Below are 25,354 nucleotides of genomic sequence, written 5' to 3'. Positions count from 1 at the left end.
GGGTTTCGTCATGTTGGGCAGGCTGGTCTTGAACTCCTGACCTCAGGTGATCCACCCGCCTCAGCCTCCCAAAGTGCTGAGATTATAGGCATGAGCCACCACGCCTGGCTCCATATTGCATTTAGATGTCATGTCTTTTTCTTTTAGATTGAGTTTTGCTCTTGTTGCCCAGGCTGGAGTGGAGTGGCACAATCTCGGCTCACTGCAACCTCCGCCTCTTGGGTTCAAGCGATTCTCCTGCTTCAGCCTCCCGAGTAGCTGGGTTACAGGCATGCCCCACCACGCCTGGCTAATTTTATTTTTAGTAGAGACAGGGTTTCTCCATGTTGATCAGGCTGGTTTCGATCTCCCAACCTCAGGTGATCCACACACCTTGGCTTCCCAAAGTGCTGAGATTACAGGTGTGAGCCACCACCCTTGGCCAACGTCATGTCTCTTTAGTCTCCTTTAACCTGGAACATTTTCATAGCTTCTCTTTGAAATAGCATTTTATGATATTAACATTTGTATAGAATACCATCTCCCTTCTGTTTTTGTTAATAGAATGCTTCTTTGGGATTTATCTGGATGATTCCTTATGATCACATTTAGGCTATATATTCGGGTTATGTAGGCCAGACTAAAAGACGTGTCTCTCAGACAAACCAAGATACCCTTGACAGTGAAAGATGATGCTTACTATATTTATGCTGAGATAGTGGGTGTAAATGTGGACTGTTTTAGGCAAACTGGGATGTATGGTTACCCTACTTATATAAGTGATTATTCTCATTTTACCAGTGCCAATACTGGACTAGATAGGTTACATCACTGATCCTATCACTTAACCTCAGATCTCTATTCTAACAACATCCATTTCCTGTCCCCAAACTAGTGCCATTCAACTGTATTTAGAGCGACTCTTCCACAGTTGACCTTCCATTAAGTCCTGTGGAATCTCTGTCTACAAACATGGCTCTTGAATTAACAAATTCATTCAGCAATGATTACTTCCTTATGCATATGATCTTCACTCGGACTGAATAGTCTCCCACCAGTGATGTGGTCTTCAGGGTTGTTGACAAATATGACACACTTCTTCTAAGCACATAGCAGGATTGCATTTCCCAGCATACCTGAAGTTAGACAATACAACCACAGCATTTTTCTAAGATCTTTATTTTAGAAGTTATCCAGATTATCTTGTGTTTTCGTTAGTCAGTATGGATTTGCCTCCTGCACGCTGAGGGCAGAGACTTGATTTTGTGCAAATTTGACTCTGAGGCTATGCTTTGTGAGGAAATATTTTCTAAGTGTTTATTTCACTGGATTAAATTGAAATACTATCTTTTCCTTTGTTACATTTCTAGAATATATTTTTCTCAAATGGGATTCCCATGTGTGGTGGATTGAGTTGTGGATCCTGAGTCTCCACTCCAGCATGATGGGATTATCCACCCACACCCTTGCCAGGGCCTCAGGCTGAGCCCTGCCTCCTCCTTGCCCCTTGACTTTATTTGTGGCCATGTGATTTGCTTTGACCAATGGGATGCCAGCAGATGTGATGCAAAGGTCTGGGATGAGCTTGTATAGCTGGGCTTGCTCTTGTGCTTCCGACATCGCTAATTCAGAAGGATGAGGGACATTGGGAGCAGAGCTGCCCCTGCTGAAAGGAGACCTGCAGCTGGAAGGACAGTCATCCAGCTGAGCTCCCAGCCCCAGGGAGTGCAGTGATAAATACATCTATGCCATTTAGTTTTGGGGGCAGTTTGTTTTGTAGCAATAGCTGACTGATACATGATATCAAAGGGAACAAATGATTTTATTATTCTTATTTTTTTTTCTATTTTTTGAGATGGAGTTTTGCTCTTGTTGCCCAGGCTAGACTGCAATGGTGTGATCTTGGCTCAACACAACCTCCACCTTTCTGGTTCAAGCAATTCTCCTGCCTTAGCCTCCTGAGTAGCTGGGGATTACAGGCATGCACCACCACTCCTGGCTAATTGTGTATTTTTGTTAGAGATGGGGTTTCTCCCCGTTGGTCAGGTTGGTCTCGAACTCCTAACTGCAATTGATCTGCCTGCCTCAGCTTCCCAAAGTGCTGGAATTACAGGTGTGAGCCACTGTGCCTGGACGAACAAATTATTTTATAACTCTTGCTATATGTTGGTCTTGCTCTTGAGGAAGCCCGAAGTCAATTTACCAGGCTATCAGCATGCATATGTGCACCTACAAAAATATTCATGTAGTTCTCCTCAATATGACCATACAATCAAATTTTATGTACTTTTATTTATTTTTATTTTTACAAATAAAAGAAATGGGATCTCACTATGTTGCCCAGGCTCATCTTGAACTCCTGACCTCACGACATCCTCCCATTTTGGCCTCCCAGAGTTCTGGATTATAGGCATGGGCCACTGCACCTGGCCAAATCTAATTTTAAATAGTTTAAGAAAATAGAACAATAACCATGCCACCGGCATAGTTTAGGGCCTTACATAGCTTTATTCCTGACTGAATCTATTGTCTTAAGGTAATAATCTGGAGTAATAATAAACTCCACAAAGATCTGTGGAATTTTCTTTCTCTATCTTTGATAACTGTGACTTTAATTTGTAGTATAATCACATGCAATTCATATAGTTAGTAATTATATGGTGCTACTAATCCTTACTTTTAAGAAAATAGCCCTTTTGATAATAATTTTTAAAGTTGGAGATATGACAAAATATTTATATTCAGGTCATCAAATGATATTAATTTCTTTCAACACCCACAATTTACTTTTAAATTTGTCAAAGTCTAGCTATTATATATATATATATATATGTATATATGTATATGTATGTATTTTCTTTTTCTAAAAGATTGTCCTGAAAATCCAACTGTTAGTTCCATAATAAAAATTAAAATGAAACACAGTGGGGAAAATTCTTTATTATTCTCTAATTGAGGATTGGCCAATTTGTGGCATATCATTTGAGCCCAGGAGATTGAGACCAGCCTGGGCAACACAGCGAAGCCTCGTCTCATATTTTATTACATTTTTTTTGTATTAAATTTTATGTCAAAAGAGAAAAGAAAAAGAAGAATCATTTTTGTTTTGTTTTGCTTTTGAGATTGAGTCTCACTCTGTCGCCCTGGCTGGAATACAGTGGCACAATCTCGGCTCACTGCAGCCTTGGTCTTCCGAGTTCCGCGATTCTCCTGCCTCAGCCTCCTGGGTAGCTGGGATTACAGGCACACGCCACTAAGCCCGGCTAATTTTTGCATTTTTAGTAGAGACGAGGTTTCACCATGTTGGCCAAGCTGGCCTCGAACCCCGGACCTCAAGTGATCCGCCTGCCTCGGCCTTCCAAAGTGCTAGGATTACAGGCGTGAGCCACCTATTATAGCAACGCCATGTGTGGGGCTCTATTTGTTTTTTCCATTCAAGAAAGGATGTCAAACTCCATCAGAGCATGGGTGAATTATAATAACATAACCCTGAATGTCTCCTAAGTTGTAGGCTCTTCACAAATATGCGCCGGTATTACTAACAAATTACTTGTGACAAACCTTACTGCTTACAGAGATATGCCATTTTATTTTGCATCCGTGGTTAAGAGCCTCTGGCATAGGGAGCGGTCCTAAATGCCATGTTATGATTATGAAAAAGAATTGCTGTATGGATAGCTGAGCCCTTGGAAATAAAAAGACAAAAAAAAATTGCTTAAGTAATCAGAAAAAAAAAAAGCATTGTTAAAGAGTTCTATAGTTGAGAGTTTTAATGAGAGAGGAGACAAGTGACAAGTCTTGGGCTCTTGAGCTAGTCCAAGTTTAAAGAGCTCGCCTGGGGATTCCTTCACAGTCCCCAGTGGAACCAGTCAAAGAGCGTCATGCCTCCCGTGTCCCCTGACCCTCCATTCAATCAAAAGCAACAGGCCCGAACAATCAGGGAACAAAACCCTCATTGCCAGTGTAACCTTCCAACCCCGGAGCTGTATGGGCCGCTAATCCGCCGCACAAAGCGGGCCGCTGCTCTTTTCTTCTCCCGCGCCCGGGCCCAGCGTGGCGCCCAACTGCTGATCGGCTCTGGAACGTCCCAGCAGCGCGCCGGGGGCCTCCGGTGTTTATTTATCGGGCCGCGGGCTGCGCCGGGGGCCTCCTGGAGAGCCGGCTCCGCGCCGCCCGCGCGCCCGCGCCAGAGCAGCCATGTACCGGCGCAGCTATGTCTTCCAGACCCGCAAGGAGCAGTACCAGCACGCCGACGAGGCTTCGCGCACCGCCGAGCCCGAGCGCCCGGCCGACGACGCCTGGCCTGCGGCGACCAGCTTGGCGGCGCTGCAGGGGCTCGGCGAGCGCGTGGCCGCCCACGTCCAGCGGGCCCGAGCGCTCGAGCAGCGCCACGCCGGGCTCCGGAGACAGCTGGACGCCTTCCAGCGCCTGGGCGAGCTGGTGGGGCCCGAGGACGCCCTCGCCCGCCAAGTCGAGAGCAACCGCCAGCGCGCCCGGGACCTGGCTGCCGAGCGCGCCCGGCTGGAGCGCCAGGGCACCGAGGCACAGCGCGCGCTCGACGAGTTCCGGAGCAAGTAAGCGGCGGCCATCGGGGGAAACCGAGGCAGGGCGTGGGCCGCCCCGGCGGCGCGGGGCTGGGAGCACGCTGCCCCCATGCAGGGGTGGAGGGCCGTTTCTGGTCCCCTGGCGATCGATGACCTCATCCCTGCACGCAGATGGCACTTCTCCGTAAGCTAAGACTAGCTTCTATTTCGATGGCACGCCACGGCTTACAAGAAGCTGTACCATTTACTTTTCATATATTCTTTAATTTTGGTGTAACTTACATGTTATAAAATGCACAGATTTTTAAGTGCACAGTTCAGTGAATTCTGACAAATGTATATACGGGTGTTACCAGGAAAACAAGCGAGATATTTCCACTACCCCTGAAAGTTCCCTCCTCCCCTTTCCCAGTCAGTCCCCTTTGCCCCAGACCAGAGGCACCCTTTCTGATTTCTGTCACCGTAGATTGACTTTGCCTGTTCTACAATTCCACAAACATAGAATCTAACGGATGTACTCTATTGTCTGGCTTCTTTTGCTCAGCACATTGTTTTTGAGATGTATCAATGTTATTTAATCTTTACAGACTTATCTGTACTGCCCCTGTTTTACAGATGAGGCGACTGAGGCTCAGAAAATGTGGGGATTTGAGGCAAGGCCCCTCAGCTCCCTCAGCTAGTGAATTGCTGTCCCGGGACTGAATTTAGGTCCTGGGCATGCTAAATCTAATTGCCTTCATGGCATGGCAGCTGACACCTAGGAATTATGTTCAATACGTGTCCTCTAGGGTCTTGCTACTCAAAGTGCGGTCCATGCACCAGCAGTATTGCCATCACCTGGGAGCCTGCTAGAAATAGATACTTGGGCCTACCCCAGAACTCCAGAATCAGAATCTGCATTTTAACAAGCTCCCCAGGTGATCTGTAGTTTAAAATGTTAAACGTTGGCCGGCTAAGTGGCTCACACCTGTAATCCCAGCACTTTCGCGGGAGGCCCAGGCGGGCGGATTGCCTGAGCTCAGGAGTTCGCTGCCAGCCTGGGCAACACGGTGAAACCCCGTCTCTACTAAAATACAAAATATTAGCCAGGTGTGGCGGCGCGCGCCTGTAGTCCCAGCTACTCAGTTGGCTGAGGCAGGACAATTGCTTGAACCCAGGAGGCAGAGGTTGCAGTGAGCCAAGATCGCACCACTGCACTCCAGCCTGGGCGACAGAGCAAGACTCTGTCTCAAAAAAAAAAAAAAGTTAAACATTGAAGATTAAGGAGCACTGGTCCAGGGCATGATCTTCCCTCCCACAGATTGATTAATGTGTTAAAATCACCTAGGAGCTATTTAAAAATAAAAGATGCAATTTGTTAACATTTTTTCAAGTTACAAATACGTGTGCTCTTTGATTTGGAGGGTCACTTTGAGGAATTTATTATATGATGCCCTCCAGCAGGTATGAAACAGCATGCCTGCCCAGACACTTGCTGCAGCAGGATCTGCAATAAGCCTGGAACCAAATAAATGGCCATTAATAGGAGCCACGTGCTTCATCCATGTAATGGAATACTATGCAAAGAAAAATATGTTATTGTTATTTAGTTTCTTAAGAGGGGAGAAGAGTAGAGGTTTTTTTACTTGCATAAAAATAATTTCGGGAGACACACAAAGACACACACACACACACACAGTCACATGCCCCAGTGACACTGGCTACCTGAGGGGCATAAGTGAGTAGGATCTGGGCAACTGGGAGACAGAGGTGGGAAGGAGACTTTTAACAGAATATCTTTTTATATCTTTAAAAAATTATTTAACCTTGGGCCAGGTTTGGTGGCTCCTGCCTATAATCCCACGACTCTGGGAGGCTGAGGCAGGCAGATCACTTGAGGTCAGGAGTTCAAGATCAGTCCCGCCAACATTGAGAGACCCTATCTCTACTTTAAGAAATACAAAAATTAGCTGGGTGTGGTGGTGTGCGCCTGTAGTTCCAGCTACCTAGGAGGACCAGACTCTATCACACATGCACACACACACACACACACACGCACACAAATATTTAACCATGTAAGATACTTATCCATTTAAAATTGCATAAATGAATTTTAAAATAGAGAGGTACCACCCCTATCCTGGACCTCAAGTGGAGCCCCAAAACTTATATTTTTAATGAGTGTCACTGGTCATTCCAGCCAGATTTGGAAACCCTGGTATAGGGTAGCCAGATAATTTCTCCAAACCTGCTCTGTTTGAGTTCCAGTTTCTGAATCCGAATCTTGGGTAGATTAGTCAATGTTGTGTTCTGAACGCATTTATCAAATCACATTTATTGATTCGATTCCTGTCAGCTCTTTTGTTTTGGGTTTTGATCTATAGTAACAGACTTGGAGCTGGTAGAAGGGACCTGAAAATCCACCTGTTGTAGCACTTCATGGGGAAACTGAGCCTGGGAGAGGGCCTGTGGGTGGGAGAACTTGAACCTGGGTTTTCTCATCCTGGGCCTATGCTCTTTTGGGAGCACTGTATCTTGACAGAATCCATTCTTGGACTCCTGCAGTGTAAGACTCAAAAATAGGAACTCATTCAGACGAAGCTCATTTTCTCCAAAGCAAAGGGGGAAAGTGCCCCGTGGTTCAGACATCCAGGGAAGCTTGATGGGTCATCAGGATTCCCTGGATGGCCTTTGTGTTGGCATTAGACCATAGTCTACTGTACTTTGGCTGGCAAGCATGACATCCATGAGTCCTTGTTGAAGGAAAGGCCATGTTGAGTTTTCCTGGTCTTTTACTGATTGGCTCTGAGTTATATGCCCATCATGAAGCAGTTCCTTCAGGCTCTGTGATTTATTTAAAATTCATGTTAACTTATTCCCTCCCTTTGCCCCCTTGGAGAAGTTTTGACATTTGGATTTTGACATTTGGAAACTGAGCCTGGGAGAGGGCCTGAGAGGGTAGTGGGAATTGTAACTCATTATAGAAATCACACTCATCCACATCTATAGGCACATACATACACATACACATACACACACACATACACATACACATCCACGCCAAGTGTGAGTTGATGGCTAGCTAAAGCCAGGTGAAAATATGCAGAAAGGGGTTAGTATGTACATCCTTGGTTCCATGCCAGCATTAGGCATAGTCTCTACCTGGCAGTTGAATAATTTCAAAATCAGGTCTTTAACAGGTCAAAGACTAAACAAAATACTAAATAAAACAAGAGTGAAATAAAAACAAAACTACCAAAATGCAATGACAGAGTCAATTATCCAAATTGTTGAAAACTAAAAATAATTTATGTGAAACAATTAATTGAAACGATTTTTCCATTTTATGAATATACTTGTATAAATACATATATTATGAATTCTTTATAGTGAAATCACTTCTCTTTAATATAATATCTAGACAGGCCGGGCGCGGTGGCTCAAGCCTGTAATCCCAGCACTTTGGGAGGCCGAGGCGGGTGGATCACGAGGTCAAGAGATCGAGACCATCCTGGTCAACATCGTGAAACCCCGTCTCTACTAAAAATACAAAAAATTAGCTGGGCATGGTGGTGCGTGCCTGTAATCCCAGCTACTCCGGAGGCTGAGGCAGGAGAATTGCCTGAACCCAGGAGGCGGAGGTTGCGGTGAGCCGAGATCGCACCATTGCACTCCAGCCTGGGTAACATGCGTGAAACTCCGTCTCAAAAAAAAAAAAATATATATATATATATATATATATATATATCTAGACTGTATTTACAGCATGAAAATTACCCACAATATCAGGTTAATGTATTGATAATCAAACATGTTTTTAAGCTGTGGATACTCTTAGATGTTTCCAGCAGGAAACAGCAATGAGAAAATTAGATTTTATTAACAGTTTTATTCTCAAAGCTAATTATACATTTAAAAAATAATTTCTGGCTGTGTTAGGGCAACACACAAAATAAACTACTAAATGTAACATCCTGGTGTGAAATGTATAACTTGTGCAAAGATGTTTAGTTTCCTAGATCAAACTCAGCTTTGCAAATGGTTTTAGATCTGGGAATGTATGCACACTGCACATCTTCATAATTGTTCTTTCTTGAGTTCAGGACTTTTCGTTCTGAGAACACAGTGGTGTGGTTTTCTACCCCTTTTCATGGTTGCAGAATACTTGACTTGAACCCATGGCATGGGCATGCAAGGGCACAGAAAACTATGCTTTGTGGGTTGGGCTTTGTGTTAATTAGGATTGGTTTCAACTATAAATGACATAAACTCCAAACTGACATTAGCCTGCTTCAGACCAATTAGGATGACAACTCTAAAAAAGAAAACAAACAGAAAATCAGTGTTTGTTAGGATGTGGAGAAATTGTGGATTGTTGATAAAACTATAAAATGGTACAGCTATTATGGAAAACAGTAAGGCAGTTCCTCAAAAAATTAAAAAATAGAATTACTATATGATGTAACAATTCCATTTCTTTCTACCTGAAAGAACTGAAAGAGGGTCTTGAAGAGATACTTGTACACCCATGTGCACAACAGCATTGTCCACAATAGCTAAAATGTAGAAGCAACTCAAGTGTCCAATGACAAAGGAATAAACAAAATGTAGCATATACATAGAATATTGTACACGCTTAAAAAGGAAGGAAATTCTGACACATGCTAAAATATGATTGAAACTTGAAGACATTATGCTAAGTGAAATAAGCCAGTCACAAAAAGAAAAATATTGTATGATTCCACTTAACATAAGGAAGTTGGACTTGTCAAACTCATACAGAAAGTACAATGGTGGTTACCAGGGCTGAGGAGGGAGAGAATGGGGAGTTAGTATTTAATGGCTACAGAGTCTCAGCTTTGCAAGATGAGGAGTTACAGAGATGGATGTTGGTGGTGATTTCACAAGATTATGAACATATTTAGTATCACAAACTGTATACTTAAAATGGTTAAGATGGTAAATTTTGTGTTATGCATATTTTATCCCCCCCCCACCCCACCCCGAAGAAAAACAGAAAAAGTGATATTGGCTTATCCAAAATGTTTCTCGCATGTGTAAGGAATTGATAAGCAGTTTAGTATGATGCTCTACAGTATTTGGGACATAGAAGGTTCTGTGTGGCCTTCAGGAAGGCAGCATCCATGTTTCCGGCTGCAGGATGGAGGGAGGGATGGAAAATCAGAAGCAAAGAGCACACAGACACCATTGCTTACCAAAGGTATCTGAAAGCTGTCACGCAGACTTATGCTTCCATCCCATTGGTCAGGACTTAGTTACATGGCCACACCTGGCTGCAAGGAATGCTGGAAAATGTAGTCTCTCTTCTAGGCAGTCCACACTTGCCAAACATCTAGGGCTGTAACTCCTGAAGAAGATGAGAATGGGTATTTGGGGATTACCTTACAGGGAACAAGGGGATGGGTCATTTAGGAAGGAATCTTCTCTATTCAGGGTTAAAATTCCCCTAGAGGGAAATCTTCATTCCGACCAGAATGATTTTTGGAGTCTCTGCTTCCCCAATCCCTATCATTTTCTAGAAGTCCAGAAAGAAATCAACTAGAAGAAAAAAAATTACACCTGTTCCTAGTATCTGTTGCTTTCTTAATCTTGTGAATGTTTAAATTGGGGGAGTTTGTTGCTCTATCCAGACAATATAGTGTGGTTATCAAAGCAGTTTTTGGTGTCTAACTCAAGTTTCAGTCCTGACTCCACCCATCTCTTAGTTTGGAGTCCACCAGAATCCAAGCCTAAGACAGGGAGATCTCAGGGAGCATCAGTAGGGGAGTGAAGAGATGAGACAGGAAGGGAAGACAGCCAGTGATGAGTGCATTAGCAAGCAAGTTCCCGTCACGGGCAACTGGAGCTCCACCTGCTGGGAATAGAACCTGCCTCAGTTATCCCAGCTGAGCAGAGAAGGAGCTGGGGTACTTATGCACCAACGTGCCTCCTTCAGAGTTTGCGGGCTGCTCCCAGGGGCCTGACTCCCTGGCATGTCCAGCCTGCCCCACCCACCTGCCCAGAGGAGGCTGTCGCTGTGTGGGAGTGATGCTTCTGGGAGGAGGGGGAAGTGCTGGGAGCATCCACCAGAGTTTCCTCATCTTTAACGCAGCACGAACAATGACTGCTTTCTTGTAGGGTGTTGTAAGGATTAAATGCCACAATCCAGAAAAATAGACATGTCACGTATGTCAGCAAATAAAATAGTATAGGAAATCCAAGTACGGTCAGGTTAATGGTGGTGTAGACTGTGCAGGGCAGTCCCCTGTCTCTGCCACTGCTGCACTTGGGTTATAGATAGGCCAGAATGTAATTCCCTTATCCTCAGGGTGGCTGGGAATAAGGCTGTAGGGCCGTTTGGGCCTTCAGGCTGAGAGACTCCTATTCCACTAACTGCCCCTGGTTACCCCATGCAGCGTGCAAAGTTACCACTTTCTGCACGCACCAAAATGTGAAAAGCATTGGGAGGCAGTCAGCTAGAAAATACAGCATTCATTAGCTACTATGAATTAGTAGCTAATTCATAGCTACTATGAATTAATTAAAATTAATACCCTCTCTTTAGAGAAGAGGGCATCATACCAGGTTGAATTTAATGCTGATGATGTGATACACACATATGAAGGCGTGGTAACCACCCAACTCTCACTTATGCGTCCAATTTGCAGGTATGAAAATGAGTGTGAATGTCAACTGCTGCTAAAAGAAATGCTTGAACGGCTTAACAAGGTGAGTGGAACACATCATTGGGTTTTTGTAGCTTAATTGCAGTGCTGAACCGAATGGTGGAAAGGCATGTTTCACATGCTCCTTCTTTGTGTCACTTTAGCGGTCACTACTTCTTTTGCAGTCGCTCTCTTTCCTGACTTCTTAGTTTCAACTGAGTCTTTATTAGTGAACTCACACACCTAAACACACACCCCTCTCACATGAGAGAAGCACAGACTATGAAGCTTGTTGGCTATGCTAGGCTGGCAAAAGCTGCCAGCATCCCAATGACAAGCTGCTGTTTCACCTGTCAGAGGTACTGATTCCCAACACCAAATTTAGGAAGGCTCTTGCTTTGGGCAGTGGTTATTTGGACACAGCGATATCTCTGTCCTGTTAGCTATGAGTTTTGAGATTGCTGCTCCACAGGAGAAGTCTCAAGAAAACAGAGGAAGAAATTTCAACTTTTTTTTAGAACTCCCATTTATACATGACCAACAGCCCCAGGGGAGATGCCAGGGGTTCTTAGCCACTTGACCTTCCTGCAGGGTTATGTGGAGTTGTTCTTTGCAGAACAGGGGTGATTTCCTTCTTGGGATTCTCCATCATCATTCTAACTAACTGATCGGATTTTCTGCTTTTGTCAGGAGACTCTCACCACCAAAAAGCAGAATGATTCTGGACCACCAGGGTTGGTCAGAACCAGGGATGGCAGATAGCTTTAAGCCTGGTCCTTTTCTGATCATTTCTGAGCTCAAATGTCAGAGTGGAATGACCCATGGAGACTATTTAGTGGAAGGGCTGCTTAATTAGGGCACATGGCTGCCCTTCCCTGCCCCTTCCATGCCTACAACTCATCAAAATTGCTGACAAAACCACAGACTCTTTCCTGTCATGCCTAGGTATGCTTTAGGCTTCTTTGCCACGCGGAACTCCAGGCAGCCACTTTGGACAGTCAGGGTTAGTGCTGGCTGTTTGCCATCCGTTCACTTTGTTCACCCTTTGCTGTCTAGGATTACTCTGCTGATTGAGGGGAAAATCAGAAGTAGAATCTAGGGAAACCCAATTTTGCTTCGTCTATGTTATCTGCCCCTCTGGGAGTGAGCACGTATAATGTGTTCAAACCAGGACAGTGTGCAAAAGAGGGTGCTGTCCGTAATTACACAGGTCAGCCAATGCAGACTGAGACTGTTTCAAGCCAGCTAGTGGGACACATGGGCACCCTAGGTAGAAACACAGAGATGGCAGTGAGAATGTGCTTCAGGAAGGATCTGAAGACACAGACTCAATAGTGGGTGGAGATCGACAGCCTCCAGCCTGTCGGACATCTGAGCTAGAAGTTGGGCCTTGTTAATATCCGACATCACCTTGCTATTCTACTGACACTTGTAGCTCATCCCCATTCTTGTGTTGGGTGGCAAGTGCGGGCTGCCAGTCACTCAGGCCCTCCCAGACCCTGTCCCCAACACTTCCACTTGGTGCTTTGTGAGCATCTGTCATCACTGCAGGTGGGGCTTTCTCTTCATTTGTCACTCATGCAGTGTCATCCTGGGTACTCTTCAAAGAAAGGGGAGAAAGAATGGGGTTCCTCTTTTACCCTTGATGGAAAATACAGTGAATTTAAAAAACAAGCTTAAACTCTCTCTTGTTTTCCTCTTTTTACAAAAGCAATACATATTCTCAGTAGAAAAACTAAGGCAACATAATGAAAAATAGGGAAAAGGCATCACATAGTACACCTTCATATATATCGTGACATAGAATGTAGACATTTGAAGTATCGGCCCCGTAAGAATATGATGAAGGTTCTGGGGGAAGATGCTACCAGGAACATGGGTGTGGCCAGCACAGGGAATTGACATGACTGGCTCCTGGGTCCAGGTAAGACAGTACAGCTCACAGTGAGCTGCACAGCCCCAGAGAGGAGTGTAGCCTGGGACGAGGAACCCCAGCTACTGCTGAGCATCTGTGAGACTGTAGGCCAATTGCCTCGTCCCTCTGAGCCTCGGCTTCTTCCTCTGTGAAATGGAACCACAATACTCCCCACCCACCACAGGAGTGAAAGTCAACCTGACTGGTGAGAACTAAATGATGTAATAATGTGTATGACTTGCCTGTCACCTGGTGATGCTCAATCCCTGGTCACTGTTGTTATTACAGAGCACTTGATGAGACAGACACGAGCCTGATTTTCTCCACAGTGTGGGTGCAGAACCCTGGTGAAATGGGAGGTGACTTTAGAAAGTGCATGGAAGAGTGATATTTAATTGTTGTGAATTTTTTATGACTACCTGTTGTTTATAGCGGGTGACATAAAATGTTCCTTTCCAAGTAAATCTAGGTACAAGTGAGTACATTTAAAGAAAAAGACAGAGTGAATAAGATGCAGGTGGTCCTTGGCCAGTAGCAGAAATCATGAACACAGCAGGCAGATGCCGGGAGCTGGGGAGGGCCTCGTGCGAGCCTGTGGCGGCCTCAGAACAGCCTGTGGTTATTGGTGGGGCAGGCTTTATCCTCAGAAACGACCTAGTCCAAATCTTTCTCTGGGCCAGTGAGGACATTCACCCTTGGTGAGGTTAAATGACTTCAGAGCCTCGCAGCTCAGCCATGGTAAGTGTAGACAGGAGTTGGGGTCTTTTGTGTTTGTGGTTCATTCTCTACCTCCAAAGAATAGTCAGGGAATCAGTGTCACTCAGAGGCCAGACACGAAGCCAGAGAGTTCTCAGCTACCGCTGGCCCCATGGACCTTGATGTTGGTGTCCTGTCCACATACCCTGGGCCACCCCGATGGTCACTCAGACATGCTGAACACGCTGATAATTGCCTGCATCTCTTGGGCTCTGGGAACAGGCATGGCCCACATAAGGACAGTCCAGAAACACTGGGCATTAACACCCGAGGAACAACCCTCAGTTGCTGTGGATAAGTTCCCCACCCCTCATATCGACGGTTCAGAGCCGCGTTCCACATGGTCCCTCAGACGGTCCCCAGCAGGACTGAGCTGTCTACCATGGCAACCTGCTCATCACTGGTTTTGTTCCCTTCCCTGGCTCACTGCCCTCCTCTACCTGTGCTTCCTGGGATAACCTCCCAAATAAGCAACATGTACCCAATCTTTGCCTTGGGGTCCACTTCTGGAGAACCCAGATAGTCCCTCAAGGGCAGGGCCAGGTGAACACTGGACCCTTTTGTTCTGTGTCTGCTGAGATCATCAGATGACATGAAAGAGGCTGAAATTCACATTGCATCAGCTGGTCGTGTGAGGGATTTTGGCCTCCAGATCTTTGAGCGTTTTTTTATATCAGATCAACTGGTTTTAGCTCTCCACTCAGTCTCAGCGCCCGTTTCTGTTGGCCTCACTTTGTGCAAGAGATTCATCCCTGGGTGTGGCCATGGGACATCACTGACCCAGTCTTTGCATCCTGCTTGGAAGATGTCGCAGTGTATGTGAAAGGACTGATGGCCCCTGCTTTCACAAAACCGCCATGCATTTCTTCATGCTGCCTGTGTAATCCAGCCTACAGAAAGAGCTCCTGTAGTTTTATCAGCCAGATAACACTTGGAAGTGAAATAAACTCCTAAACACGGTACCTACAACCTATGGCCAAAGTTATTCAACTTCTCAGCCTTTTGATATAGTAGGAATTGCAGACGACTTTAAAATATTTGGGTTTGCTAACTTCTAGAACTCAGTCACCAAATATATACATATGAGATTACTGGTCTCCTATGATGCCTGATTTGCTTATCTAGGAAACTGTAAGCAGCAGACTTTAAAATCTCCCTCTCCTTTTTTCTTTAAAATCCCCAGAATTTTAAAATGATGTGACTTCTAGTCAAATGCTTTTGCTTAAAACAAGTTTAAAAATATTTAAAGGCTGACATATGTGCTTTTTCATGTAATTCATGTGTCTCTTAAATGTGCCTGTGGAAAGCAGCAAGAGGCCAGGGAGTGCAGGGGAGTGCGGGCATGAGGCCCTATCTTCAGGGCTATGCCTTCGTATGCCCAAGAATTCCTCTGAGCCCAGAAATGAACTTCCAGAGAAGACAAGGAGAGGAAACTGGGAAGGAAGAGGAGGAGGCTGGGGGTGGAGAGGCAAGGGGAGCAGAGGAAGAGTCAGGATGAATGCATAGGGAGAGAGAGCAGTTGGGGAAACTGAGGCAGAGGCAAGCGAGAGGGTGGGGAGATGTAGAACTTGCCCAGTGCCCTCTTTCAGGCCAGTATTAGCACCTGGAAGAACAACCTGAATATTTTTGGAAAGGTTTTTGACATCCGGCATTGGAGGACAAGTGGTTTTAATTAAGTACCAGATAACTAGAAATCTTAATGAACTTGAATACCCATTCTGTAGCAGTTGGGTTTTTGATGGAGTTTCTAGGATCCCTGTGAATAGATCAGCAAGGCTGTGTTTTTTTTCCTTTTTAATCCCTGCCATTTGAGTTAAAAGGGCTGATTTTTCTATAATGCTCTAAATTCTAGTTATTTCTCCAGCTCCTTTCTAAAAACAAGGCTGTAAATAGTCTAGATTAGTGGTTCTAAAACTTCAGTGTGCATCAGTGTTACCTGGGGTGAGGTGGGGGCATGTTAAAACCGACTCCTGGGCCCCAGCCCCAGAAATTCAAAGCCAGTAGGTCTGGCATCTGCTGGAGTATTTGCATTTCTGATCCGTTCCCAGGTGTTGTGATCCAGGGACCACACTTTGAGAACTGCTGGTCGAGATTTAGGACATAGGCAATATCAGGGTTGGAATGTTTTGTAAAATTAGACTATTGACCCATAATCTCAATTCAGAAAAATCTAGATGATTCTGCTGGTGAAGCTTTTGAAAATTCCGCTGACAACATCCACAGCATAATAAAAACACAAGCGTCTACACATTTCTGAGTTCTGGCGCAAATGAAAGAAAACACTTCCAAAACAAATTTTCCTCAATGTATCAGCAGCTGTACATTCCAGTGGCCCCTACTCACCTTTGGGGGTTTGGGTCAGCTTATTAGATGATTATCTTCAAAGCAGGACAGTGTGCTGGCAAAAAAATCTGCTTAATCCCTATATTAAGGATAAATACTGACTGGCCTTTGACTATCACTATATGAGCAGTTTTAAAGATTTAACTGATGGGACCCAGTGCTGGTGGTTTTGGCATGATCTAAGAGGGAGGTGGGGAAGAATGACAGGTGCCTTGAAGGATAGAGTCAGGGCTCAGCACTCAGCTCTTGGCCAGTAGAGAGAAGCCCATGGCAGGTTCCAGCCCCGTTGTCTTCCACTAACTTCCATTCACGAGCTGAGTGACGCACTGCATCAGTCTGGCCTCAGCCCTGCATTTATGGAGGGAGGCACTGGACCTCAAGGTGCATTTGACAGAGCCCTTACATTGCATGGAGTTGCTTCCCTCTGAGGGAAGAGGGCAGCTGGGCACCGTGGCCTCTTGGCTTTGCTTCAATGCACTGGCTTCCATGGACTGCTTTGTTCAAAGGATGGCACATGTGGCTTAACAAAAGTTTGAGGACCAGTGACCCCTGGCGCCCCCTCTATTTCTAAAATTTGGAATGTTTGATTTCTTATAAATAATCACAAAAAGGGTTTTGAAGCCCTATTTCAGTCCTTCAGCTTCGTGGCTCAATTATGGATGCATTTTGGTAAGAATGATTGAGTATTCTGTGCCCCACCCCATCCTCAGCCGCCTTTTTATTTTTTAATTTTTCCCATTCTGAAAGGTCAGAACCTCAGCAGTCTTAAAAGGGGCGGAGGGAAGATAGAACATCCACCCAATACCCCTGCACCTCGGGCCCAGATTTAGCCAGGCCTCTCTGAGGGTGTGGTCCCGCCACCGGGGCTGAGAATCACTCCGCAGGCAATCACTGCCTCTGAAGGGAGTAGGGATGCATCCCCAGCACTGTGAGTTTCCTTCCCATCATGTGGTCCAGCTGTCAGTCAAGATGGTGGTCATGTGGCCCGTGCTGGCCAATCACAGCTCTCCTGGGGGAGGGCTGCAGGGATGAACTGATTCAGAGCTGGGCCACTCTGAGGACAAAGTGTCTCCTGCTATGTAGATCTCTGGGACTGCCCTGGTTTCTGTTTTTCCCGAGGTGTGGCTGGTTTTTTGTATTTTACAAACTACCCAGGGTCTTTCTGGTTCCTCCACCCTTTTCTGTTGCTGGAAAGATTCAGGCTTCCCTTTCCACCATTTCTCTGGTGAAAGGGCTTCACCAGGCTTGTGAAATACTTCTGGGTAATTCAGAAGGCCAGGCACCAGGATCTCCAGGGGGTCTCACTTCCCCTGGGATAGGAACGCCTGGATTTGCAGTAGTGCATCAGTCTGAGCCTGATGGCCCCGGGCTGGGCAGCACACTCCTTTTGGAAGAAGAAACCCTACAGCTGAGTTTCCATTAGACCCATCCTCACTATCCCTGGGTCACAGGATGTGAGGACCCATTATTAAGGGCCCAGAATGGTAACCCCCTGAAGGCAGAGCTCGTTAAAGGTCAATGGCTAATTAATTAAACACATGAATGAACTCAGAAGCTAAGTCCCATAATTGGATTTCATATTCTTGTAGTTTGAACAGTTCAGTGTCCTGGATCTGGAAAGCTGTGTCCCTTTTTGTACATTCTTTTATTTCTGATTTAAAACAAAAAACTTAAAAAACTTCAGACCATATGTAGATTTATTGAAGGGAGCGGATTTCCCACGAGCTCTTGCCTCTCCCAGTGGACAGGGGTGCTGGTGGCAGCAGGGGCCCAGTGCCAGAGCCAGGAATCAGGAGGAGACTTGGAGAGAGCAGGTAGGAGAGACCAGGGGCTGGGGTGAGGAACAACTTTGGACAGTGGTGTCCTTCCCCCTTCTGTCGAGGGTTCCTTACCTGGGGATGCACCCTGGAGCAGAAACCTGGAGGAGCACTGAGGAGGAACAAGATCTTCCATTGCTGAAAATTGCTCCCATAGAGCAGTGCCATGCAGCATGGCAGCTGTGGAGCACCTGCAATGTGGGGAATTCGAATTGAGATGTGTTATGAGTGTACAATACACAGCGGTTTCAAAGACATCATCTGAAAACAAGAATGGAAGATATCTCACTATTAATTTATTGATTACGTGACAACATAATATTTTGGGTATACTGGGCAAAATAAAATATATTATTAAAATTAATTTCACCTGTTTCTTTTTATTTACTATGGCTATTTCTAGAAAGTTTAAAATTGGCCTGGCATGGTGGCTCACATCTGTAATCCCAGCACTTTGGGAGGCCGAGGTGGGTGGATTACCTGAGGTCAGGAGTTCAAAACCAGCTTGGCCAACACGGTGAAACCCTGTCTCTACTAAAAATACAAACGGCCAGGCATGGAGGCTCACGCCTATAATCATTAACTAAGCGTGGTGGTGCGTGCCTGTAGTCCAAGCTACTTGGGAGGCGGAGGCAGGAGGAAGCGCAGAAGGAAATGTTTTAAGTTACATTCCTAAGGGTTGCAGACTGACTAATTTGATCTAGCACAACTCTTAAGTTCTGTAAGATAAAATCTTCTGTTCTCTTGGGTAGATAAAAGAGCTTCAGAAGTTTGAGTTGGATGAGGTTGGCCACTCTCCTACAATCTTGCTAGTGCTTCAGAACAAATTCACAGAGAGAGATTTGTTAAATATTAACATTTATTGTGATACAGGCACCCGAGGTCCATACAACCTGCTCTGTAGGCTCCTTCAAGTCTCAACTCTGGTGTCGTAGGTGCTAAGAGAACACCTTGCATGGAAAGCTCATTCAAGGCAGAGGCTACAATAGAGTCAGAATTTCAGGATCCTTATTGCAGCATCAGACAATCAGAAATCTTGCTACACCAGTGGTCTTTCACAAGAGCGGTTAAGGAACCGAGTGCCTTTTGTGTGTGTGTGTGTGTGTGTGTGACAGAGTTTCACTCTTGTCACTGAGGCTGGAGTGCAGTAGTGCAATCTTGGCTCACTGCAACCTTCGCTTCCCAGGTTCAAGTGATTCTCCTGTCTCAGACTCCCGAGTAGCTGGATGACAGGCATGTGCCACCACACCAAGCTAATTTTGTATTTTTAGTAGAGACGGGGTTTCTCCATGTTGGTCAGGCCGGTCTCCTGATTTCAGGTGATCTGCCCACCTTGGCCTCTCAAAGTGCTGGGGTTACAGGTGTGAGCCACCACGCCTGGCCCCAAGTGCCTTTCTTTTCTTTCTTTCTTTCTTTTTTTTAGAGACGGAGTCTTGCTCTGTTGCCAGGCTGGAGTGCAGTGGCGCAATCTCGGCTCACTGCAACCTCTGCCTCCTGGGCTCAAGAGATTCTTCTGCCTCAGCCTCCCAAGTAGCTGGGACCACAGGCACGTGCCACCATGCCTGGCTATTTTTTGTATTTTTAGTAGAGATGGGGTTTCACCATGTTGGCCAGGATGGTCTCGATCTCTTGACCTCGTGATCCGCCAGCCTCGGCCTCCCAAAGTGCTGGGATTACAGGCATGAGCCATTGCTCCCTGCCCCAAGTGCCTTTCTTAAGAGTACAGTCTCAAGGCCTTGCAAGAACCGAAACCCTGGTAGCACAGGATGGGGAGTGTCTGTACATCTTAGGGCCAGTCCTCGTATCATGACTGTTGTAACTCTGTTCATCCGAGTGTGGGGAGTGTCTCTCACATGTTTTAGTCAAGCCGCGTGTCCCCCTTGATTAATGACAGCCCATTGCTAATATTCATTATGTTTATTAGCAAGTCACTAATGAGTCAGTAAAAATCCACTTCCCAAGGCCTCAGGTGTTGGCAGGTGTGCATGGCAGAGGTACCTTGGGAGAATGGGGAATCCTGATGAACCCAAGTAAAGCTCACCTGTAATATCACAGTGAAGGTGCCGAAGCACATGAGTCACTTCTGGACATCGTAGCACAATCTTGTTAAGAGCATGAACAATTCTTTCAAACATATTTGGTGTATTCAAACAAGATCAGTGAGGTAAGAGCCAGTGAATTATCAGAAAGTTTCCTGAGAAAATTCAGCCTTTTGTGATAAATGTAATTTCCATCCTTAGAGGAACAAACAAATGCTATTCACAAAACAGTCATTCTAAAAAATGCAAGTTTGTATTAAAGATGCATCCTCTCAAGGTAAATGTTAACAGTCCTTGGGAGAAAACTATTAGAATACAGATTTCAGGATTTAAGGGAAAACGATTTCTTTCTTTCAGTCTTAGAAACCCAACTCGCTGATGATCAGCTATGGAACAAATATAGAGGTTACTTAAATATTAAGGTTATTTGGTATGAAAATATACCCTGGCACTCCGATCTTTCTAGATCAAGTTTACTTATGCCTGGCCTTGTTGACACTTTAGGCAGGAGGATTCCTCATGTGCAGGGTTGTGGGGGGCTGCTGTCCTGTGCATTGTAGGGTATTTAGCAGCGTCCCTGGCCTCTACCCAGTATTTGCCAGTGGAAGGACCCCACCACTCAAGTGGTGATGGTTAAAAATATCTCTAGACACTGCCAAATGTCCCCCTGGGGGCAAAATCACCCTCTGTTGAGAATTGCTGTTCTAGAACGGGTCCAATGGGCTAAGCCATTGCCTTGCTAAAATGCATAATCTTGGACCCATCCCAGACCTACTGAAGCAGAGTCTGCATTTCACTAAGCCCCCAGGTGGTCTGTGTGCTCATGTACTTGCCAGCTTTAATCCTGTGCTTCATGGTGCCTGTGGCCAGGGATGTGTGGCTCTCATTGCAGGAAGCTGATGAAGCCTTGCTGTGTAACCTGCGCCTTCAGCTGGAAGCCCAGTTTCTGCAAGATGATATCAGTGCGGCAAAGGACAGGCACAAGAAGGTAACCATGACCCCTTGAAGCCTTTTCTCTAGAAAACCCAGTTTGGGTTTGGTCAGGTAAGCCCAGGGCACTGTGGCTGAAAACGGAGACTGCGAGAGTGGCCTACCTTTGTGCATTTTCCCTTGAACCAAATTTCCCTTGAACCAAATAGGGATGAATTTGTCGCTGGACAGGGCTTGATGAACCGGCCGTGCTTTGAAGAGTAGGCAGTAGTGGGTGTGTTTTGAAGGCTGTGGTGTTAGGAACTAGTATCTATATTGTACAGTATAGTTTACAAAGTGATTTTATATAGATCTGTTTTCATTAAACTGCAGTCCATCAACTATTTCTACTCAGAAAATACATTAAAAAGTCTGTTTTTCGCTCTTGCCTCTGAGCCGGTTAATTGCAGGAGCATATTATTCAGGAGCTTCCTTTTCTGCAGTGCTCAGACTCTCTCCCCCAGCTTCTAGCAGTTCCTCACAGGCCTGACTCTGGGGGGCCCTGACATAATTGAAAGATCAGATCCTGCAGCTGTTTGACCATGGGTGAGTGGCCTAACCTCTCTGAGCTGCTTTAAAATGTAAATGCAGCTGCCGGGCGTGGTGGCTCACGCCTGTAATCCCAGCACTTTGGGAGGCCGAGGCGGGTGGATCACGAGGTCAAGAGATCGAGACCATCCTGGTCAACATGGTGAAACCCCGTCTCTACTAAAACTACAAAAAATGAGCTGGGCATGGTGGCGCGTGCCTGTAATCCCAGCTACTCAGGAGGCTGAGGCAGGAGAATTGCCTGAACCCAGGAGGCAGAGGCAGCGGTGAGCCGAGATCGTGCCATTGCACTCCAGCCTGGATAACCAGAGCAAAACTCCGTCTCAAAAAAAAAAAAAAAAAAAAAAAAAATGTAAATGTAGGCTCTCCTTCCTAGCAGTCGTGCGGATGATCTAGTGGAGAAGATCCTTGGGGGCCTCAGGACTTTCCTCTCCGGGAGCTCTGGCCTCCTCCCACTGCCATCCCTGTGGCTTTGCCTGAGGACTTTTCCAAGGAGCTGGAGGCTGCTCCGCCTGTAGGCAGGGTACTGGGGAATTCCTGTCACTGGGAGCAGGGAGCACTCTCACCTGGAACTGATGGGTGTTGGTATATAAACACCCCAGCTCCCTCTCGCCTTTGTAGACCAACTCTGAGGCTTTTGTTCTGCACTGGCACCCAGAGATCCTCACCAGGACTGAGCTCCAGATGCCCACAGTAGCGACCCTTTGGTAATAACTCTCGCTGACTGGCCCCCCCTTCCTGCCTCTCTTTCCCACTCCACCCATCATGTTTCCTGATATCATTGCCCAGTCAACTGTGCTCAGATCCCTCTCCCAGGGTCTGCTTCTGGGGAAACCCAAATTAAGACAATGTGGGAACACAGGTAAGCGCTCAGTGAACCTCCAATCCCCTTCCTACCTCAGTGTGTACCTCTGTCAGTACACCAGGCCTGTCTGCCCCCCTCAGGGTCCCTCCAGCTTTCCATCAGGCCCAGCCATTTCTCCTCCCCACCTACCTTCTTGCTTCTGCTCTACTTGATGGAATCCTGGGAGCAGTGCCTGGGAGCAGTTTTGAAGCAACTCAAAGAATTCTTCCAGGCCATTTAGGATGATGATATGATGATGATAGTGATGGTGATGATGATGGTGAAGATGATGATAGTGATGATGATGGTGAGGATGATGGTGATGATGGTGAGGATGATGGTGATGGTGATGATGATGGTGAGGATGATGATGGTGAGGATGGTGAGGATGATGGTGATGATAACGGTGGTGATGATGATGGTGAGGATGATGATGGTGGTGAGGATGATGGTGAGGATGATGGTGAGGATGGTGAGGATGATGGTGATGATGATGGTGGTGATGATGATGGTGAGGATAATGGTGATGATGATGAGGATGATGGTGATGATGATGGTGGTGATGATGATGGTGAGGATGATGGTGAGGATGGTGAGGATGATAGTGAGGATGATGATGGTGATGGTGATGATGATGGTGATGATGATGGTGAGGATGATGGTGATGATGATGGTGAGGATGATGATGGTGAGGATGATGGTGAGGATGGTGAGGATGATGGTGAGGATGATGGTGAGGATGATGGTGAGGATAATGGTGCGGATGGTGAGGATGATGGTGAGGATGATGGTGATGATGATGGTGATGATGATGGCCACACTGTGAGGCCCCCTGCAGTATCTCAGCAGATCCCAAGAGCAGCCTTGTGAAATAGTGCTCAGGTCAGGCTTCCTATAAGCAGAGCTCTAGGCAGTGATTTTTTGTCATTGATGTCTTAGTGGAGGGCTCTGAGGAGAAGGGGAGGAAAAGGGCAGGACAGGGCAGGGAGCAGAGCAAGGACGTGTCCTCAGTTGGAGTCCAGCTGTGGCCTTCTCATGATCCCATGGGAAGCTCTGGAGTGTGAATGTGAATTACACCACAAGGAGTCAAGAGAGTTAGTCTTTTGTACTCCCGTGCCATAAGTAATTGGCCTGGGTTGGGGATGAGGCAGGGCCACTGGGAGCAGGGAGTCTACTGCCATCCTGCAGGTTTAGAATTTGCCTGGTAGCTTTCTGAGCAAGATGGCTATTTGTTGGCCAAGGGCTGTTTTCTAGAGAGTGCTGTGTCATCTGTCATTACTCACAGAGCTGGGGACAGGGTCGCTGGCTGGTAAAGGGGATCAGGTGTCTCTACAGATAGTTATCCCTGTTTTATAGAAGATCTTGCATTTTAGGGGAGGTTTAAATAGCTTGCCTGAGGTCATACATTGTAAGTCTTTTAGTCCAGGCCTGATTGACCAAAGCCCCTTCTTTGAAACACTACTGATGTTGGAAAGGGTCCTTTGTGCCCTCCAGGGCCTTTTAATTAATTTATTTTCGACATGGGGTCTCATTCGATCAGTCAGGCTGGAGTACAGTGGTGTGATCACGGCTTGCTGCACCTTCCACCCACCCCTGGGCTCAAGTGATCCTCCTACCTCAGCCTCCTAAGTAGCTGGGACCACAGGTGCACACTACAACACATAGTTAGTTTTTAAAATTTTTGTAGAAATGGGGTTCCACTGTGTTGGCTAGGCTGGTCTCCAACTCCTGGGCTCAAGTGATCCGCCCACCTTGGCCTCCCAAGGTGCTGGGATTACAGGTGTGAGCCACCATGCCTGGTGAGGGGACTTTTTTTCTTTGTTTTTTGTGCCTCTGCCACCATGGGTTCTGTGAAGACCGCAGCAAAGCACCCATGTAACTGAAGAGAAACGGTGAAATAAAGCAGGACTTAGCTTATTCATCTGCCCCGTTGTTCTTCTGAAGATTAAAGGAGACATGAAGTGCCCTCTACATGGCGGGCACATGTGGGCAGGCAGGCCTACCATGGCAGCACACGTGTCACTCTCTTCTACTTCCTGAACCTGGTCGTGGTCTGTCCTGTCTGTGAAGGTGGAGTGTGTGGAAGCGTCCGTTCCTGTGCTCATCTAGTATTAGAAGGAAAAACAGCACGGCTCCACTTACAGTGAGAATGCTTTCCCTCCCCTACAGAATCTTCTAGAAGTTCAGACCTATATCGGCATCCTGCAGCAGATCATCCACACCGTTCCTCCAGCATCCATCGTGACGAGCGGGATGAGGGAGGTAAGAATTGGAACCCAAAAAGGCCAACCAGCCCTGGAGAAGCTGTATCTGGAGACTCCCAGGGGAGGGCTCACAGGTTGGACTGTGAGGGTAGCCACCGGGGGTCCACTCCCCACTCCTGCCTTGTATCCTCATCTGAAGCTTGTTTTTCTGATCTTTTACTCATACTGTAAATGCCAATATTTAGGCATGTGAGGACATAAACTGTGTCCTTGACCATTTTCTTCGGCGTTTTCTCTTGAGAATTAGGAGCTGTTCTTCCTTGCATACTTTATAAGAAATGACCAACCTGCTTTCCAAAGTGGTGTGCCATTGTTGCATCTCCACCCGCAATGCGTGAGGGTTTCTGTGGCTCCCTGTCCTTGCCAGCACTTGGTATGTCAGCTTTTCAGTGCGTCTTTGCTCTTGTAATAGCGGTGGTTTTAATTTGCATCCCCAATGGCTAAGGAAGCTGAGCATCCTTTTGTTCACTCATCTGCCATCCTCATAACTTCTTTGTGGAAATATCCACTCAAGTCTCTGGCCCATTTAAAAAATTGGTTTGTTTCCTTGTTCTTCCTATCAATCTGATAATGAATTTCAAATGCAGAGAATCTCAGATAATTAGTGAAAATATTTTCAAGACAGAGCTCTGCTAATGATCATGTGAGCCTGTGGCATGGAAACTAGTGGAAAAGGATGGAGCTTGTTGAA

At 46.1% G+C, this 25,354-nt stretch overlaps 1 protein-coding gene across 1 annotated transcript in view; it reads left to right on the top strand.

Annotated features, from left to right (window-relative positions):
- The first annotated feature begins 4,119 nt into the window (after positions 1 to 4,119).
- The window catches only part of BFSP1 (beaded filament structural protein 1), a 39,552-nt gene continuing 18,317 nt past the window's right edge, over positions 4,120 to 25,354 (top strand). Inside the window, exons 1-4 of the mRNA XM_032248045.1 lie at positions 4,120 to 4,553; positions 11,171 to 11,231; positions 20,930 to 21,025; positions 24,569 to 24,661. Of these exons, the coding sequence (XP_032103936.1) occupies positions 4,177 to 4,553; positions 11,171 to 11,231; positions 20,930 to 21,025; positions 24,569 to 24,661 (627 nt within the window). The 5' untranslated portion in view covers positions 4,120 to 4,176. The remainder of the gene's footprint in view (positions 4,554 to 11,170; positions 11,232 to 20,929; positions 21,026 to 24,568; positions 24,662 to 25,354) is intronic.

This window comes from Sapajus apella, unplaced genomic scaffold (genome assembly GCF_009761245.1).
Source record: "Sapajus apella isolate SASKATOON/1434 unplaced genomic scaffold, GSC_monkey_1.0 scaffold65, whole genome shotgun sequence".
NCBI classification, from domain to species: domain Eukaryota; kingdom Metazoa; phylum Chordata; class Mammalia; order Primates; family Cebidae; genus Sapajus; species Sapajus apella.
The sequence above is the reverse complement of the archived record's forward strand: the minus strand, read 5'-3'. Positions and strand labels throughout refer to the sequence as shown.